Source organism: Syzygium oleosum, unplaced genomic scaffold (genome assembly GCF_021117445.2).
Source record: "Syzygium oleosum isolate NSW1041296 unplaced genomic scaffold, Sole_v2.1 Sole_v2.22, whole genome shotgun sequence".
Classification (NCBI taxonomy): Eukaryota; Viridiplantae; Streptophyta; class Magnoliopsida; order Myrtales; family Myrtaceae; genus Syzygium; species Syzygium oleosum.
The window spans coordinates 1,292,193-1,312,884 of NW_026607506.1; the positions used below are offsets into that span (position 1 = coordinate 1,292,193).

Genomic DNA, 20,692 nt, shown 5'->3' on the forward strand with positions numbered 1-20,692 from the left:
GCCGACCGCCGTGCCCGCGCGTGTGCCTAGTCCGCACTGTTCACCCGGGCCATTTTAGGCCAGAGCCAACTTTTCCCGCCAAACTTAGGTAAGTGACTTCCTAAACCCTACCTAGTATTTTGGGTACTTTATTGACTTGTCTCGGGTTAGAATGGCTAGGCCGTGTTTTAATTTAATTATATTATGTTATAATTGCGCTATTTAAATTAGATTAAATAATATGTTTGACTCGGGTAATGGTGTGTGGCTGACTTGAACGTCGGGTTTGTGGATTGAATTGGCGAATTGTGAATTGGACTGACTTGTGAGTATAGGTTGTTTGATGCAATTGGCGTGAAATTGATTTAATTGATTGGCGTGTGATTGCCTGTCGATTTTAAGCCCAGACTGATCGGAGGGCTACGGACTTGGGACGTGTTGACGGTGGTCCGTGTGAAGGCATGAATGGCCGATGTGCCAAATGGATTCGGGCTTGAGACGTGTTGACGGTGGCCCGTTAAAGGTGTGTTGGACCGGGACGTATTTACGTCGGTCATTGGAAATTGATTGAATAGTGTGGCTTTGGACGTGTTGACGGCGGCCACTGGAGTTGATTGGATGGTATGGCTTGGGACGTGTTGACGGCGGCCATTGGAATTGATCGAATTGTGTGGCTTGTGTGCCTGTGAGACCGGACTTGAGACGTGTTGACGGTGGTCCGTGAGAGGAAAGTCGGTTGGACACGTGTGTGCGATGTGACTGATTGGATTGGCTAAATGTACGTGTGGGTGCTTGGTTATATTGGTTGATTGCGAGTGGGAGTGTGTGTGTGCCGGGTGATTGTGTTATGGCAGTGAACTATTCTTGCACTATCATGTTTGGACTAATATTCAGGGTTGGCACGTGGTTCGAGGCGAGGTAAGCTTATCGTGTGAAATTGGCTGTGTGGTCTGGTGATTCGCATGTTAGACTTGTCTGGGTACGCATTAGCCTAGATGGGGTATATGTTGTTGCTTATTGAGACTCGTTCTCACGGTTATTATATAACTATTTCAGATCCGCGACCGTGATCGATTCGGAGATGCCGCCAGAGCACCACAGGGATTGAAGGTTAGATTATTTACCCTGTCTTTTGAGTACCTTTTGTAGAGGAGATAAGCTTGTCAACCACCGTCCCCTTTTGAAAATTGTGGTTTTAAATTGGTAACCTGAGTTATCGTTATGAATAGTGACTGCTTTATGATGTTATGCAATTATCGTTTCGTGCTATCTTTTTGTCATCTTGTTAGTTGTCTGGGTTGTTTTATTTCGCTTCCGCTTGCGTAGTTCGTTTGGGTCGGCGACGCGTCCTGGGACGTCGCGTTAAATACGATCGTTGAAGGGGTGTCGCGAGCCTGTTGGGGTTAGGGGCGTGACATTGGCATTCTACTTCTTCTTTCTAGTCATGAAGGGAACTCGAACAGAACTCCCATTGAGAAGGAAAAAGTCGTTGTCCTTTGTTTTCAAAGAGTTGACCTTGTTACTCCAAGCACCTTTGCAGTAGAGGGCATTCGTGAAAATGAGTCGGGTTGTACCGTCAACTGAGCCAGCCGGAAGAACCTCCTTTATAAGGCCACTGGTCTCCTTCTTAGCCCACGTATTAACCTCGCTGGTCACCTTAACAACCTATAAGTTATTCTGATCAGAACATAGAGTACTATGTGATACAAAAAGCAGGCAGCTAATGCCATTGTTTTCACAAATAGAAGGGACTGCCATATAAGAACTTCAAAAAGATTGGAGTTCAACTGAAATTCGAACTGTTTAGATAAGGATGTAAGTCACAAGTCAATACTGGAGCTAACTAGTCTAGAACAACATTCTTAACCATGACTCAAGAAAGAACAAAATCATTGGTTTCGCAGCTTAATATAATATAGACAGACTATTTATATTGAAAGTTAGGCAAAAAAGAAAAAAAAAAGATCAGAGAACTAAGAAAATAATTGGTACACAAAAAAAGGGTCTGGCAGAATCACCTGCGTCCCTATTGTACATCGTAGGCCTTGGCCAAACCCAATCCATTACCCTTTCCCACGATCGGCCCACTTTGGCCCAAAATATTCCTTCAGCATCTCTCGTGATCGGTGTCCGTTTCACGATAGGGTCCCCGGTCCACGTACTGCTTCTTAATTAGCCATACCCTATTGGTTAGTATCTCGAGAGTGATCAGCTCTGGGCGAGACTTACTAAAATGAAATGCGAATTAATATCAGTTTTATTGATCCCGGAATTACATCGAAATTCGGGCTGTTACAGAAGGTATCGGGCTTCTTAAACCTAAGTGAGAGACAGTGGAGATTGTTGTTTTGTCTATATCAGCAGTTGAAGGTAACTCTCCCTCTCATTCATATGGTGGGAAAGACTGAAGAGAAGCTGATGCATGGGACAACATGAAGCGGTTTTTGACTTTGTCTCCGCAACGCAACTTAAGAACTCTAAAATATGATTAACACAGACAAGTGCCACGTGATAAAACAGGTTAAATAATATAATTCGCATGACAAATTTGCAAAGTAGTTGCATAATCTAGGATGACCATGAAAAACTTTGTGCTTTTTATACAAGTTTGAAAAACTACGGTAGAACAACCAGTGATACAGTGCCCTCACGAGCAATAGTAATTCGAGAACACTAAAAACTTTCTATCGCATGTCTTCTGAGTACTACCGCGATCTTGCATTACCACAACAATCAATCATGACAGTAAACCGGGCACTCTCAACGGTTCCTGGGATTGGACCTATTGAGCTAGAATAGAAGATCTCGCAATCTTTCGGTCTTGCGGCTATATATGTGTTCAAGCTGATTATTCGTACAGTTGTGCAAAGAGAAAGTGAGAATCCAAGGTCCTGCGGTAATATGTGTGTTCAAGCTGATTTGGGATATCTAATTTTGAACACGCAAAGTTCCAACGTATTTATATGCACCGATTCTTAGGGATCGAAATAAAATTGTATTGATTAAGAACTATAAACAATATTCAAGATACTTTTTATTAGGAAAAATTATATATAAGTCGCAAAACTGAAGTCCAAGTCTAATCATCAACAAATAAATATTTATTCGAAGATTCCGAATTAGCAATCAAAGTTATCCATAAAAAAAAACATTTTATCCCTTCGAATTGAACATTAGTCAATTCAACTCAACTGTCTAATAAAGAGTTGAGCATCGTACAAGTCATCGGTATGGGGATAGGAAGACCATAGGTGTCCATAAACATGTGATAACAATTCATATGACGCAATAAGGTTTACGTTTTGTAATTGTGCATTAATAGATTAATACATTAGACATATGCAATAAACCATACAACCTCTCATGTCAGTTCATATCTAGTTAGGAATACAAATGCTCTTAGTCGACATATGATCAGCCGGCTAGCAGATTGAGCACCTGACCCAGAAATAAAATCGTTCCGGTCATGTCCTCTCTCACCAAGAATAGGAATGGGTGGTCTGCTACAAAGTCTATATTCTTTGGTAAACTCCTCGTCATAATAACCCCAGCAGAAACGGCGGCTGCTTCTACTCCTTCTTCGTTAACTTCGATGAAGGATTTATGAAATATGCTCAAGACATAGAGACTTCAGCCTTCAGGTTAGTCCACCATCTCCGTTAATCCTCCTTAACCTGAAAACGGCAATACCAATCCCAACTTCTTTAGATCTTTTGAAGTTTCGAACCCAAAGGATATCTTGAATCTCGGGATTCGGAATTCCCCCACTTCCGCTTGATTGTGAGGAAGATGGCAATCCAAGAAGCTAGATTCAGAACTTACTTTCTCCACAAGAGCTAGGAGTCCATCCCTCGCATCTGGGAGAAATAAGTACATTGAAAAGTGACGCTTGTCCTCCCCTTGCTTGTACGGAAGTCCCAAGACTTTAAAACCGTCCTACGCCTTGGCATTCTACTTCTTCTTGCTAGTCATGAACGGAACTCGAACAGAACTCCCATTGAGAAGGAAAAAGTCGTTGTCCTTTGTTTTCAAAGAGTTGACCTTGTTACTCCAAGCACCTTTGCAGTAGAGGGCATTCGCGAAAATGAGTCGGGTTGTACCGTCAACTGAGCCAGCCGGAAGAACCTCCTTTCTAAGGCCACTGGTCTCCTTCTTAGCCCACGTATTAACCTCGCCTGTCACCTTAACAACCTATAAGTTATTCTGATCAGAACATAGAGTACTATGTGATACAAAAAGCAGGCAGCTAATGCCATTGTTTTAACAAATAGAAGGGACTGCCATATAAGAACTTCAAAAAGATTGGAGTTCAACTGAAATTCGAACTGTTTAGATAAGGATGTAAGTTACAAGTCAATACTGGAGCTAACTAGTCTAGAACAACATTCTTTACCATGACTCAAGAAAGAACAAAATCATTGGTTTCGCAGCTTAATATAATATAGACAGACTATTTATATTGAAAGTTAGGCAAAAAAGAAAAAAAAAAAAAAGATCAGAGAACCAAGAAAATAATTGGTACACAAAAAAAGGGTCTGGCCATCCGCAAAGAAATCACTACAGAAAAGCGTTGCCTATATTTGCATAACTCCATGCACCAACAAAGTGAAATGCCGATATTCCAATAGGTGATCGCTAAGAGTCCTACCGATGGCAACATACGAGTACTCATACCACATGATCTGCCAGTCTAGTCGAAACTGCAACTGATTTGAAGTATTCAACGACACAAGATGTTCTTTAGCAAGGCGATTGCATAATCAGTCAGTTCTCGAAGATTTTTGAGTTAAGCCTTGTGAGAAAACCATTAGTAGAAGCTGCAGAGCTAATATCCGAAAATATTTTCCAAAAACACCTATAATGTCACATCTCACTCCGGTCTACAGCCATACTAAAATCGCTTGATCAAGACAAGTATGCAAATACCTAATTAGAAATACCTGAGCTACCTACGTTTGGGGGCCTTTCAGTCTCCAAATACTATGCTTAAATTTCTTTTCCTAATGAGGTCATTTTGAGTTCTCTACATTTATATGATCTATGGCTATGGCAGGAAGTGCAGAGTAGAAGAGGAAATGATTTTCGAGAGTGTTTTCATGGATAAAACATACACTCACATTTCGGTGCACGGAAGAGCGTTAAACCATGAAACAGCAAGTGGGTAGAACACCTACTTGCTTAAAATACCTAAGCGCAGTCACTCAACCTCTCACCAATATCTGACCAAAGAAACCAAGAAAGCCCACACGTATTCGGCCCGAAGAAAGAAACAGAAAAAGAGCAAGAACTAACCTTGGTTTTGAAATCAGCAAGATTAGTGGCCGCCTTATAAGACGCGTCCAGCACCTGTTTGAAAGAAGGCCTGAGAGGCAACGACTTATCGATCCAAACCCCATTCGCGAAAGACAGCTTGGGCCCGCCCACAGCACTGCCGTCAGCGAGCACGACGGCAACGAGCTGAGAAGCTAAGTAGTGGAGGTCGTCGGTGGACTTGGCCCTGAGGAAAGAGAGGAGCTGGTCCTGGGTGGGCCCCGTGGAGCCGGCGGCGATCAGGCTGAGCACGACGTGGATGGAGAGGGGAGAGAAGACGAGGTTGGAGTCCTTGGCCCAGGTCAAGAGGAGATGCTTGGAGAGGGAAAGAGTGACGCTGGTCTGGTCGGCGATCGATTCTCTCAGGTCCATTTTTTTGGGAGCTGGACCGGGTTTGGAGGAAGTTTTTACCATGAGAAGTAGCTCACTGGTTGCCTTGTAAAGAATACTGCAGAGCCACTCTATAGAAGTGAACCTAGACCTGCAACTTATGCACCAACAATTTTATTCAAGTTAAAGAGAAAGAAAGAGAGAGGAATCGAATCTCTGCTTATTGCGTCGGAGAGAGGTGAAGAGTGTAAAAAAATGATTGTTGGCTGCAAAACTATGGTCTCGTGGAGAAAAAAATTTTCTGAAGAGAGGCTTTATTCTCGATTCTGTGTCTTCCTTACAAGCAATACAATGATTTATTTATAGGTTGTAGTCTGCCCTTCTAAAACTGAAATAGACTTAATTATAGGCAATTCTATTAATAGCCATAAACCAAAATTAAAACCCATTATCACCCGTAAGAGTAACTGCTGACTCTTGACTTTTCATTTTCCTATAAAACTGCTGAAATAACGCACTAATAAAAAACGGACATTTAATGTTTATTCAACAAAACTCCCCCATAAACTTAAATGCTTCTGCCATCTTTCATGCCGATCAATCTTTTGCAGTTGTCGAGAAGTATCGTCGGTAGCGGTTTCGTGAAGATATCCGCGACTTGGTCCCGACTTGCCACGTGCACTAATTCCACACTTCCTTCCTTCACTTGATCTCGGATGAAGTGAAAGCGAACGTCAATATGCTTGCTTCTCTCATGATTCACCGGGTTCTTGCTCAACTCAATTGCTGATTTGTTGTCAACTCGTATCATAGTCGCACCGAGTTGTTGTTGCTCCAACTTGCCCAACAAATTTCTGAGCCATATCGCATGACGTACACACAAAGATGCTGCCACATATTCAGCTTCACATGTCGAGAGTGTCACGATCGGTTGCTTCTTTGAAAGCCAGGTAAACGCCGTGTCACCCATAAAAAACACATAACCCGATGTGCTTTTCCGATCGTCCAAGTCTCCGCACCAATCGCTGTCGGAGTACTCGACCAACTTGTAATCTGCCGCATTTGTATAGAATAACCCGAGTGACACTGTTCCTTGGATGTACCGTAGGATTCGCTTCAACGCCTTCCAATGTGAATAAACTGACTCCTCCATAAACCGACTTACAATGCCGACACTTAATGCAAGGTCCGGCCTTGTGCATGTGAGATAGCGAAGGCTTCCCACTAAGCTCCGGTATTTACTTGCGTCGACTCGTTCTCCTCCATCAAACTTAGAGAGTTTTGCACCCGGTTCCATTGGTGTTGAAACCGGATTGCAAGACTCCATCTTATACTTCTTCAAAATCTCCTTTGTATATGCCTCCTGGGATACAAAGATACCCGTCTTTCCTTGTCTTACCTCCAGACCAAGGAAAAACTTCATCAAGCCCAAATCTGTCATCTCGAATTCCCGTGTCATTGTGCTCTTGAACTTTTGTATCATTTCATTATTATTCCCAAAAAAATGAGGTCATCGACATAAAGAGCAACAAATAACATATTACCTCCACTCTTCTTCACATAAAGGGCATGTTCGTAGGGACATTGCTCGAACCCGTTCTCCTTGAAGTATGTATCGATACGAGTATTCCACGCCCGCGGTGCTTGCTTCAACCCATAAAGTGCCTTCTTCAATTTCAACACCTTCTTTTCTTCTCCGATTTTCATGTACCCGGGTGGTTGTTCAATATAAACTTCTTCTTCAAGCACACCATTCAGGAATGCCGACTTGACATCCATTTGTAATATCGGCCATTTGAATTGAGCCACTTGTGAAATGAGCAATCTGATTGTCTCCATTCTTGCAACGGGAGCAAACACCTCGTCATAGTCGATTCCCTCCTTTTGCTTGTATCCCTTTGCTACAAGTCTCGCCTTATACCGTTCTATCTCCCCTTGAGCATTCATCTTTCTCTTAAACACCCACTTGACACCAATGGGCTGAGTTCCTTTCGGCAATTCTGCTAACTCCCATGTGTTGTTGCGATCTATTGCTTTAATCTCCTCGTCCATGACAGTTTGCCACTTCTTGTCTCGCACCGCCTGTTCAAAACTTATATTCTCGGAATCCATCAAAAGACATACAAGGTGTACCTCATTTGTCGAATCATACAAATCTTGTAAACTTTGCATTTTGGGTTGTCGCGGTTCATCTTCATCATCAATAGTTTCAGAATTTTCCGGTATGGTTGTTGGTATAGCAGTTGATGATTCTCCAACTTTGATGATACCCTCTGTTGCTTTATTCCAATCCCACTCATTTGCTTCATGAACTCGTACATCACGGCTCACTAGAATCTTCTTGCTTATCGGGTCGAATAGCTTATATCCTTTTGTTTTCTCATCATACCCAATAAAAATATACCTTTTGCTTTTGTCTTCGAGCTTTGTTCTTCGCTGATCCGGCACGTGTGCGTAGGCCAAACTGCCGAATACTTTGAGATGAGAGACTGTCGGTTTTTGTCCGCTCCATGCCTCTTGTGGTGTTTGATTATACAACTTCGCATGTGGACACCGGTTTTGAACATAGACGGCGCATTGCACGGCTTCCGCCCAAAATTCCTTCGGCATTTTCTTGCTCTTGAGCATTGACCGAACCATGTCGAGAATGGTCCGGTTCTTCCTCTCGGCCACACCGTTTTGCTGTGGAGAGTATGGTGCGGTTAGAAATCGCCTTATGCCTTGCTCCTCACAATACTCCATGAAAACCGTCAAAGTGTACTCGCCACCTCTATCGGATCGTACAGATTTGATGTGTCTACCGGTTGCCTTTTCCACCAGCACTTTGAATTTTTTGAACACCTCGAACGCCTCAGATTTTTCTTTCAGAAAATAAACCCAAGTTTTTCGTGAGAAATCATCAATAAAGGAAATGAAATACCTTTTGCCGCTGAAAGATTCGAGGGTGATTGGTCCACATATGTCGGAATGAATCAACTCGAGAGGTTGTTTAGCCTGATATTCTGCCTTCTTTTGAAACGACATTCTCGCATGCTTTCCGAGCACACATTCTTCACAAAATTTTCCCTCGTATTCCATGTCCGGTAGTCCGTGCACCATGTTCTTCTTTGCCAACTTGTTTAGGCCTTCATGATGTAGGTGACCAAAACGGAGATGCCACAGTGACGCCTTGTCTTCTACGTTGACTTGCAAACATTTTTCTCGTACACTTCTCAAATTCAGTTTGTACATCCGATTTCTCCCCATTTCAACTTGAGCGACTGAACGCCCTTGCTTGTCTTTCAATAGTAATATCCGGTCTTTCATAAAAACCGAATAACCTTTCTCCATGAGTTGCCCCATACTTAAAATGTTGCTCTTGAGGTCTGGTACGTAATACACATCTTGAATTGACCCAACTAAACCATCCTTTTGTAAATAATAAATCGTACCTTGGCCTTTGACCTCAACCTTCGAGCCATCTCCAAACGATACAGATACAGCTTCAACCTTTCGCATCTCTTTGAAACAATGCTCGTGCCCGCACATATGGTTGCTTGCAGCCGTGTCGAGGTACCACACCGTGTCGTTGTCGGTGTTGACTTTGTTGTATGCCATTAAGAGAAAACCTTCTTTCACCTCATCTTCTGTGGCTAGGTTGGTTGTCTCTTCCACTTTTTTCTCGACTCAACAATCTTTTGCAAAATGCCCCACCTTTCCACAATTGTAACACTTATCGGAATTGCAATTCTTCGCATAGTGACCATATTTGCCACACTTGTAGCACTCGATGTTGGAATAATTTGACCGACCGCCTCTTCCACGACCGCGTCCTCTTCCACTCCAATTCTGTTGGTTTGATTGCCCCTTCTCCTCATGATACCCTTCTTGACCGCGGCTTTTCCCACCGCGACTATTTCCTCGACCACCACGGCCACGCCATTTACCTCGAAAGTTTTGAGAATAGAGTATCTTTTCGTCATTGATCGATGCTTTGGTTTGAAGTGCCTGCTCAAGTGTCTCCTCCTTCTTCTTCTTCTTACGATGTTCATGTGCCATAAGGGAACCGGCAAGCTCATCGACCGTGAACGTTGCTAGATCCTTTGACTCTTCTATGGCACATACCACATTCTCGAAACTGTCGGTTAACGACCTCAGAATCTTCTCCACAACCCGCGCATCGGACAACTTTTCTCCATCTCGGTTGAGTTGATCCACCACGGTTTGAACACGCGTGATGTAATCGGACACACCTTCCGACTCCTTCATCTTCATGCCTTCCAACTCACTACGAAGAGTTTGAAGGCGAACTTGTTTAACTCGGTCGGCTCCTTTGTACGCAGTCTCCAAGATGTCCCACGCTTCTTTTGAAGTTTTCGCACTCGCAATCTTCTCAAAGCCCGACTCATCAACAGCTCGGAACAGCATGTACAATGCCGTCTTATCTTTTGATCGCGTTTCTTTCAACGCCTTATTTTGAGCCGCCGTATATCCTACAGTAGATTCTGGTTCTTCGAAACCTTCTTGAACCACCTCCCAACAATCCACAGAACCGAGAAGAGCTTTCATTTGGATGTTCCAATTTTCGTAGTTCACCTTCGTTAAGCGGGGCAGCGGCACATTATTGATTACACTCCCCATCGGCTCTGATACCAATTTGTAAAAAAATGATTGTTGGCTGCAAAACTATGGTCTCGTGGAGAAAAATTTTTTTTGAAGAGAGGCTTTATTCTCGATTCTGTGTCTTCCTTACAAGCAATACAATGATTTATTTATAGGTTGTAGTCTGCCCTTCTAAAACTGAAATAGACTTAATTATAGGCAATTCTATTAATAGCCATAAACCAAAATTAAAACCCATTATCACCCGTAAGAGTAACTGCTGACTCTTGACTTTTCATTTTCCTATAAAACTGCTGAAATAACGCACTAATAAAAAACGGACATTTAATGTTTATTCAACAAAGAGTAACTGTGACTGACACATTGCGTGGCACCATCTTGTGCTTGAGAATCAGCACTTAGCATATTGAAAAGATGAGCTCAACTTTATGTTTCTCAAAAGAAAGAGATTCTTCATCGGTCGTTATTCCACACTCACTGGTCTCTCAGCAACAAGATTAAGATAAGACTCAGGAACCGAACAGTGCTGGATTCTTTCTCCATGATCAAGAACAGAAACGGGTGGTCGGCCACGAAGTCGACTTTTGTTATGACCGAAAAACAAGCAGCACCTAACGTCGAATGATCGCCGAAGGCGCCGCTTCGGCTCCTCTTTGTTGACTTCGATGAAGCATTTGTGGAATATATGCAGGACAAAGAGATTCCGTTCCTCCACTGGCTTTACCATCTCCATTAAGCTCCCTTCTTTGCAGTCGAAGGGAAATTCCAATCCCAGCTGTCACGCCCCGAATCCCATCGAGCGTACGACACCCTCCATTGGTCTTTTAATGCGATATCCCAGGGTATCGCCGACCTCAATTCACCATCAGAGACTTAAATCGTCAGCAGAAACCACAAATCACCCGGACAATTTGCAACTGGGGAAGATCAGAGAGAATAAACATATTCTTTTCCCATTCACACTTACACTATAATATTCACAATTTTACAAACCATAATATACATGTGCACACCATACTAAAACCTCAAAAGTGATACTTCCCAAAAATTCCCTATTCCAAACCCTTACATTAGCCCCTACGCCCCTTACTAGGCGTCCATTCTGAGTCTGACTCCTCGTCTTCGGAATCCGAACTCTCCTGATCGGTCTATTCCTCTGAAGAATTCGGTTCTGCCTCGATCTCTATCGGGTGATTGATGTCACCCGACTCAGCTGGAACATCATTATGATCCTCCTCCCATAATCCATCAAAGAAGTTGTAATCCGGCACGTAGTTAGGATCCATATACTGCTCATATGGGAGCATGTAATCCGGTTCCTCCTCAGGCTCCTCAGACTCGTCAGGTTCGTTCTCGGGTTCTACCTCGGGCTCTACCCCTTCTAGTTCCTCCTCGGGAATCGGTTCTAAATCTATATCCATTGGGTTGTCCTCAGCCTGAGATACTTCGGGTTCGGGTTCATGTTCAGCCCCTGATGATACTTGCACTGCCGGCGCCGGATGCATACCTGACTGGGCTAGACTAGTTTCCGCACTAGTCAACTCACCGTCTATCGGGGGTATGGCGGATGGGTCCCAGTCCCCTACTAAATCAAACGGGACATCGAAACCCCTAACCGGCCCAAACTCATCCCCGTCTGCATCCCGGAAGAACCAGACAGTATATACATGGGTTTCCCATAAGGGTAGTCCTACATCTACAAAAATGGTAGTAGTATGCCTAATCCAGGTCATGTTATCCGGCATAGGGAATTCTACAACATCATTCTCGGTGTGCACTGGTACCCCAAAACGCACTGGTGGCGGTGGCGGAGGATTCATGGATCCGGTCGGGGTTCTGAAATTGTTGGTTGAAACAACCGTGAGAACACTTCTCAATAAGTTCACCCCTAAACCCCACCTAGGCTATCACGTACCTCCAGACAACTACACAAACACAAATCACACACAAACGCCAAATCGTCACATAGCAGGCACATCAATTAGTTTACCTGGCCTATCCTGCTTGCACCCTGCACGTTAGTCGCAATCACATGCATGATTAATTCTCATTCTCGCGCATTTCCGTTTGCCTCATCACATTCCTTTCCATGCCACTCGCCAGTGACCCGAAGTCCTAAATTGGGTTTAGAGCGTGACTTACCGAGTTCTAGACTCACGCGGCTAGAACGGAAAGCGGCGGCACTTAATCGGGAACGGCGGCGAACGGTGGCGCGAATTGGCGGCGAGAACGCCGAACGGCGGTGGCGTGCGGTGGCGGCCTCCTTTGGCCGTGACCCACGGCCACACGGGGAGGAGAAGAGAGAGAGACGGACGGCATGGGGCTGGTGGGGACACGGCGGTGAGGACGGCGCGGCACAGCGGCGGTCCGGCGGGCGTACGGCGGCAGTGATGGCGAAGGGAGAGAGGCGGCCGGAGAGGGGGGGCTTCACGGCAAGGGGGGGCCGAATGGGGGAATGAGAGAGAGAGGAGAGAGAGAAGAGTGGTCTAGACTTAAATAGTGCACTTTTGACCAATTTGGCAAATTACCAAAATGCCCATCTCTCACATTTTTTATCCGAAGGTCCAGATTCGATCTTATCTTGAAACCGACGGCCCAGATCGAATCTTACCAAAAATATCCAAGGGTAATCTTGTAATTTCTCAAAAAGTCCAAGGGCAAAATTGTCCAATCAAAAAGTTAGGGAAAAATTACCAAAATGCCCTTGCCCTTTAAAACTAACCCTTTAATAAATTCCAAGGGTAAAATGGTCAGTTTCTCCGTTTCTCATCGAAAATGAATTTTTCTGAAGGATTCGGGCGCATCCAAAATTGCACGTTACATCCGCAACGTCGTCCTAACGTCCCGTTGCGACTTCCAAATTTTCCGGTGTCCGATTTGGGCTAAATTAAATAATCAAATTTTATTAAACGCAACTCGAGCGTTTCTCATACTAACGGGCGGCTTGTTGGGGAAATTCGCATATTCGACTCGTGATTGATAATATATCGAGTCACGTGCAAGTCCGTTCGGTTCGTGATGATTTCGGTTGTCATTAAAATCGCGAGGATCAATCACTAGATCCGAGGGGTACGATCGTTCGGTATAGGTTCAGGATCATTCGTCAATTCGTTTCGTGGTCCGGCGGAATCACCCGCGACCCACTATTATGACAGTGGCGAACTGACCCCTGACTATCCTTGAATCGGCCAACAGTGGCTCAAAATATCATCTCGGCGATTTCATGGTCGAAAATAAATCACGATCGAATTTTCTATTAGTCGTACGAATTTAATTCTCTAGTTAGCCTTTCCCTAATGGTTAGTATCCCAGGAATGATCAGTTCCGGGCGAGAATTAACTGCAAGTACATTTATAAAACTCAGTATTTTATAAATCCCAAACGGACGAATTTTTAGGATGTCACACCAGCTCCTGCAGAGGCCCCGAGGCTTTGACCCCTAAGGATATATATTTTACGCTTTGATTCTGAAATTGTGCACGCCGAATGACCAGCGCAGGAGATAGCATATAAAGACTCACGTTCCGAGCTAAGCCTCTCCACCAGAGAAAGAACATTTACGTTGCGAAATCGCGCCTATCCTCAATGCCACTCACTCTCTTATAAGGAAGACACAAGGCTTTGAAACCGTTGGGGACGATAACAGGTCGCCTGTGGTTGCTGGTCGTGATGGGGGCTTTAGTCGAGCCGCCATTGAGGAGTAAAAAATAGAGAGCGCTCACAAAGAACAAGCTGAGTGTCACTGTCGATCGAACCGGGAGGGACAAGCTTCTCGATGAGGCCTTTAGTCTGCTTTTTGACACATGAATTCACCTGCTGTCTCGCTCCAGCAGCCTGCGTATTCAATGTGAGGCGAGTAAATAAGCATCGAACGTTTGATGATGATATGATTTTGTCTGTCAAGTGTTGTTGCACAAAAACGAAGACTTTGCCCCAGTTTTCCTTGAAGGAGTAAGTTGGAGGCTCAAAATCATAAACAAGACGGTGGATGGAGAATATATTGGACGAGACTACGTGACACAGGTGTTGTGAAAGCTCCAATAATATTACACATTCCAATTTTTTCAGAAAATATACATACTGTTTTTAGAAATCGAAATAAGTCAAGATGCTTTTTACATGTTTTGTCAGTTCGAGATATCAACAACAAAAGCAACATATGAGAGAACAGTATTGTCAAAGCTACAATAATAGTTGCACGTCAAGTGAAGTGATCAGATTTCAATCCTATCATTGCATTGCTACATTATTAAGTGAAATCAACTTATTATGAAATATTAGAACATCAAATGATAGGAAGATATAGTTGATAGAGCATACAAAGCTAAAACGTGTACACATATTTGTTGGAAGACAAAATATTTAAAAATTTGAAATTTTTTGTATGGTTATTTTATTTAGGATAGAAAAGATCCAGTCATTAAAAACCGAAATTCGTGGAAGATAAATTAACATTTTAATTCATTTGGGAAATTAATGATTGAGATAGGTCCAATTTATTTCATGATGATGGTATAAATGATAGGATGATAAGATGCACAGAGTTATTCTCCGTTACATTTTTTGTCAATATTTAGAAAGTAGATTTCTTTCTTGCCTAGATAAAATTGAGGAAAAATTACCCAATTAGTTCTAAACCAATTGTACACATGCCAATTTAGTGAAATAGTCTTGGCAAATTCTGCCGCGAATCGTATATACATACTGGCGTTGGTGCATGACATCGGTGACCGCGACCTTCTCCCTCCAGTCAATGGACGGGGGCACCAGAGTGTCGTCCTCGTACATGATGCTCGCGGAGCCGCGTTGCGCCCCATGGAACATCCTGTGGTGGTCATCGTCCGCCCCAGCACACGAGCTCCTCAACTCATGGTTGGTCATGTCAGCGAACTTGTTGAGCTTCAGCTTGTAGGGCTTGTCCTGCTGGTTCACCAGGTGGACGTGCATGACCTTCTGCTTGAACACGTTGAACCGGTTGTGCTTGTCAATGTTGTTGGTGGCTCTGCCGCCGCTCATACAGGTCCCACAGGCTGTCCTCTGACGCCAGGTCCCTCTCGTGGAAGTCAAAGCTCTCGGCGATCCCGAGGATTGACACGAGCGCCAAGGCAACTAAGAAGAAGAGTTTCTTGAACCCCATTTCGTATTGGACAGCTCGAACTCAATGCAACGTGATGGTATGAAGGATGTGGGGAATTTGGAGGAGTCGAGTGTTGTTTATATAGAGAAACGACATGACAACGATGACGGGAGATGATGACCGAAGAAGTTACAAGTTCATTACTATCACAATCACACATCTTGTTCATTACTAAAACAGATGAGATTAACGTGCACTAGCAAGCCCAGTTTAGAGGTATGTGTACGACTTTGCAAAGCTCATTAAAACAGCTTGCAAACACCAAAACGAGAACTAAATAGAAATGCTGATGAACATGACAGTGATTTTTAACATAAACCAATTGCTTTTTGGGTGTGAACTGCAGTAATTTTTTGGAAAGTTTTGGCTACGTGCAAGTAATTATATCTTCACAGTTCCTCACGAGCATCAATAATCACACATCACGCTCATTACTAAAATAGATGAGATTAACGAGCACAAGTAAGCCCGGTTTAGAGATATTTGCATGACTTTGCAAAGCTCATTAAATAGCTTGCGAACACGGGAACAAGAACTAAATGGAAATGTTGATGAACAAGGTAGTGATTTTTAATAAAAACCACTTGGTTTTAGGTTGTGAATTGCAGTAATCTTTTGGAGGGTTTTGCTATGTACAAGTAATTGTATTTTCATAGTTCCTCGTGGACATCAATAATCACACACTGTGTTCATTACTAAAATAGATGTGATTAACTCGCACAAGCAAGCCCGTTGATCATGTCATAATTGTTGACGTAGTGATTGTTTCGATAGAGTCGTCCTATCATTGCTCGTATTTGACGGACCCTCATTTGCTGCGGATGGATCGAAGGGAAGTACCCGGAGTAGGGATCGTGCTGGGTTACGTACATGGTTATCATGGGCTTGCTTAATAGGCCTTTTTGCTGGGGACCTAATTTCTAATGGAAGTGTACTTGGCCTGCTTGTGCGCTACGTAGATAAGATGGGTTTTTGAAGTGAATCATCAGCTTATGGAAGCTTAGCTGTTGGAGACTTGAAGCTCAAGAATTCAGCACAACCTCATTTATAAGCTATCGGGCATAGAACTTCAGATGCAGATCTAATTGGACGATTGCAGTAGTTGTCATTTATATGCTACGAGGCATAGAACTTCAGATGCAGATCTGATTGGACGATTGCTGTAGTTATCACTTGTGTATTGGGATTGTTTCTCCATCAATACAGATGAAGGTGCATCATGCAGATGTGCTGGAACAGAGGAATTGAATCATTGTATATCTCGCATCATTAAAAATAAAATTCTAGGAAAGACCAACTTATCTCGCTGCCTATGAGACCCTATGAACGCGCATAAAGGAATCATTGAGAGCAGACATTATTTGTGTCTTTGTGACGGGACATGCCCACTTCAAACAGAGGAAACAAATGAAAGCCAAGACACTCTTTATCACTAGTCAATCTTGAGTCAGTGCTTAGAGTTCATCCTTAATAGGAATGAACTCCACCGGGAATATTCGAGTTCTTGACGGGGTATGAGGCCAGCATGGCTATGCCACAGAGCCCTTCCTTAGCAGCGATGCCGCGCTGCATCCTTATGTAGCCCTTCTCACCCCATTCCGGACCCCACGAGTTCTTCACGATCCAGTACTTGGTCCCCTGGAGAGTGCTCCCATAGCCGACGATTGCGACTTCATGACTTAGCTCCGTGCCACACTGTCCAGTGAATATGCCCTGATAATTTCGCCGATAAGAACGGTTCCAATGAACATATTCAGTAGCTTTTTAAATGGAAGCAAGCACGTGAAGTCTGCTAATTACTCGTAATTGTCTCTAGTCAGATTTATATCGAGTAAATTTTACCTCTGAGTATAATAGGAAGTCATCACCGTGGGCTTCGATGGTCATAGAAACGGGCTGATTTGCAACCGCCTTCAGCAACGCATCCTCGTTGTTAAATGGCACATATTCGTATCCATCGATCGACACAACAGGAGAATTCACCTGCGTTTTCAAAGGGAAATTTATAGATTAATGACAACATTTCATGGGATATAGAGTTGAGTTGAGCTAAGATTGTGATTAATTAACCTTGGCGACATCGCAGGTCCCATCGATAGCTTGGTACGGGTAATTCGACTCGGACGTGATGCCATTTTGCTTGATGAACTCGAATGCATATTCCTTGTGCCCGCTCTTGCACCCTTCGTTTGGTGGGGACGAGCAGTCCACCAGCTCTTGCTTGGAAAGAGAGAGGACCTTGTTCGTCCTCAAGTAATTGATTCCCTCGACCGCTGCCACGGCCGAGATTGCCCAGCAACTACCTGTTCCATCAAAAACAACACAGCGAAATTCAGCTGCAAGCAATCAAAATTTAATGAAACTGAAATGAGAAATATGTGGAATTTAATGATCGGGTTTGGTGAAGAATCTTAGGATGCATAGCGACTCAAGACCTCATTAAAATAAGAGATGTGAAATAGTCTTGGAAAATTCTGCAGTGAATCGTATACATACCGCAGCCGCGTTGGTGCATGACATCGGTGACCGCGCCCTTCTCCCTCCAGTCAATAGACGGGGGCACCAGAGTGTCGTCCTCGTACATGAAGCTCGTGGAGCCGCGTTGCGCCCCATGGAACATCCTGTGGTGGTCATCGTCCACCCCAGCACACGAGCTCCTCAACTCGTGGTTGGTCATGTCAGCGAACTTGTTGAGCTTCAACTTGCAGGGCTTGTCCTGCTGGTTCACTCGGTGGACGTGCATGACCTTCTGCTTGAACACGTTGAACCGGTTGTGCTTGTCATCGGGGCTCCGGGACACCCCGTGGTGGCTCTGCCACCGCTCATACAGGTCCCACAGGCTGTCCTCTGACGCCAGGTCCCTCTCGTGGAAGTCAAAGCTCTCGGCGATCCCGAGGATTGACACGAGCGCCAAGGCAACTAAGAAGATGAGTTTCTTGAACCCCATTTCGTATTGGACAGCTCAAACTCAATGCAACGTGATGGTATGAAGGATGTGGGGAATTTGGAGGAGTCGAGTGTTGTTTATATAGAGGAACGACATGAAAATGATGACGGGAGATGATGACCGAAGAAGTTACAAGTTCCTTACTATCGTCAACAATCACACACCTTGTTCATTACTAAAATAGATGAGATTAACGCGCACAAGCAAGCCCAGTTTAGAGGTATGTGTATGACTTTGCAAAGCTCATTAAAACAGCTTGCAAACACCAAAACGAGAACTAAATGGAAATGCTGATAAAAATGGCAGTGATCTTCAATAGAAACCACTTGCTTTTTGGGTGTGAACTGCAGTATTTTTGGGAGGGTTTCGCTATGTGCAAGTAATTTTATCTTCACAATTCCTCATGAGCATTGACGCAAGACTAGATTAATGCGCACAAGCAAGCCCAGTTTAGAGATATGTGTATGACTCTACAAACTCATTAAACAGCCTGCGAACACCAGAATGAGAATTAAATGGAAATGCCGAGGAACATGGCAGTGATTTTTAATAGAAACAAATTGCCTTTTGGGTGTGAACTACAGTATTTTTTGGATGATTTCGCTATGTGCAAGTAATTCTATCTTCACAGTTATCACGGGCATCAACAATCGCATACCGCCTTCATTACTGAAATAGATGAGATTAACGCGCACAAGTAAGCCCAGTTTAGAGATATGAAAGCTCATTAAACAGCCTGCGAACACCAGAACCATAACTAAATGGAATGCTGATGAACATGGCCGTGACTTTTAATAGAAACCAATCGCTTTTTGGGTGTGAACTGCAGTAATTTTTTGGAAAGTTTTGCCTATGTGCAAGTAATTATATCTTCACAGTTCCTCACAGGCATCAACAATCACACACTGCGTTCATTACTAAAATAGATGAGATTAACGTGCACAAGCAAGCCCAATTTAGAGATATGTGCATGACTTTGCAAAGCTCATTAAACATCCCGCGAACACCAAAACGAGAACTAAATGGAAATACTGATGAACATGGCGGTGATTTTTAATAGAAACCAATTGCTTTTTGGGTGTGAACTGCAGTAAGTTTGTGGAATGCTTTGCTATGTGCAAGTAATTCTATCTTCACAGTTCCTCCCTGGCATCAACAATCACACACGGCGTTCATTACGAAAATAGATGAGATTAACGCGCACAAGCAAGCCCAGTTTAGAGATATGTGCATGACTTTGTAAAGCTCATTAAACAGCCTACGAACACCAGAACGAGAACTAAATGGAAATGCTTATGAACATGGCAGTGATTTTTAATACTGATGAACATGGCGGTGCATGACTTTGCAAAGCTCATTAAACAGCCCGCAAATACCAGAACGAGAATAAAAGGAAATATTGATGAACATGGCAGTGATTTTTAATAGAAACCAATTGCTTTTTGGGTGTGAACTGCAGTAATTTGTGGAATGTTTTGCTATGTGCAAGTAATTCTATCTTCACAGTTCCTCTCGGGTATCAACAATCACACACGGCGTTCAGTACGAAAATAGATGAGATTAACGCGCACAAGCAAGCCCAGTTTAGAGATATGTGCATGACTTTGTAAAGCTCATTAAACAGCCTACGAACACCAGAACGAGAACTAAATGGAAATGCTTATGAACATGGCAGTGATTTTTAATACTGATGAACATGGCGGTGCATGACTTTGCAAAGCTCATTAAACAGCCCGCAAATACCAGAACACCAGAACGAGAATAAAAGGAAATATTGATGAACATGGCAGTGATTTTTAATAGAAACCAATTGCTTTTTGGGTGTGAACTGCAGTAATTTGTGGAATGTTTTGCTATGTGCAAGTAATTCTATCTTCACAGTTCCTCTCGGGTATCAACATTCACACACGGCGTTCATTACGAAAATAGATGAGATTAATGCGCACAAGCAAGCACAGTTTAGAGATATGTGCAAGACTTTGTAAAGCTTATTAAACAGCCTGCGAACACCAGAACAAGAACTAAATGGAAATGCCTATGAACATGGCAGTGATCTTTGCATGCCGAACAGGCAATTATGTTGACACGCTTTTGCATAATCGCCTCTGTCTTCAATAGAAACCACTTGCTTTTGGGTGTGAACTGAACTGCAGTATTTAACAGACATCAAAAGCTTTCCCACCCACTTGGCTTTTGGGTGTGAATCGCATTCTATATTCCACACCCCCCCCAATGCAATTGATCGACTCTTCTCTTACTGATAAACTAGTGGCCATCGTGCTAATTATGGCATCAGTGACTATGCAGCAGCAATCCGCACGGCTTAATAAAGCTGAATGATTTTCATATGAGAATAATTCAAGATGATCATATTACGTGCAAGGATA

At 43.4% G+C, this 20,692-nt stretch overlaps 2 protein-coding genes and 1 pseudogene across 2 annotated transcripts; all 3 read right to left on the reverse strand.

Annotated features, from left to right (window-relative positions):
• Window positions 1-3,218: 3,218 nt before the first annotated feature.
• On the reverse strand, window positions 3,219-5,827 carry LOC115669474 (serpin-ZX-like; annotated as a pseudogene).
• Window positions 5,828-13,899: 8,072 nt separating this feature from the next.
• Window positions 13,900-15,237, reverse strand: LOC130140851 (vignain-like). The gene is made up of 2 exons (XM_056321384.1): window positions 14,923-15,237; window positions 13,900-14,055 (listed from the first exon to the last, which is right to left on the reverse strand). Exons 1-2 carry the CDS (start codon window positions 15,235-15,237, stop codon window positions 13,900-13,902), a joined length of 471 nt encoding a protein of 156 aa, XP_056177359.1.
• Window positions 15,238-16,602: 1,365 nt separating this feature from the next.
• Window positions 16,603-18,313, reverse strand: LOC130140824 (vignain-like). The gene is made up of 4 exons (XM_056321346.1): window positions 17,855-18,313; window positions 17,429-17,661; window positions 17,201-17,341; window positions 16,603-17,071 (listed from the first exon to the last, which is right to left on the reverse strand). The coding sequence occupies exons 1-4, from the start codon at window positions 18,303-18,305 to the stop codon at window positions 16,826-16,828; spliced, it is 1,071 nt and encodes a 356-aa protein (XP_056177321.1). The 5' UTR covers window positions 18,306-18,313; the 3' UTR covers window positions 16,603-16,825.
• Between the last annotated feature and the right edge of the window lie 2,379 nt (window positions 18,314-20,692).

Excerpts from the sequence above, each read along its gene's own strand:
- LOC130140851 (XM_056321384.1), bottom strand. The coding sequence starts at position 15,237 with ATGAGCGGCGGCAGAGCCACCAACAACATTGACAAGCACAACCGGTTC. Across the intron at positions 14,056-14,922 it reads TCATGCACCAACGCCAGTAT|GCTGCTGGAGCGAGACAGCA; the intron begins GTATATACGATT and ends TTGAATACGCAG.
- LOC130140824 (XM_056321346.1), bottom strand. The coding sequence starts at position 18,305 with ATGGGGTTCAAGAAACTCATCTTCTTAGTTGCCTTGGCGCTCGTGTCA. Across the intron at positions 17,662-17,854 it reads CATGCACCAACGCGGCTGCG|GTAGTTGCTGGGCAATCTCG; the intron begins GTATGTATACGA and ends TTGATGGAACAG. Across the intron at positions 17,342-17,428 it reads GGACCTGCGATGTCGCCAAG|GTGAATTCTCCTGTTGTGTC; the intron begins GTTAATTAATCA and ends TTGAAAACGCAG.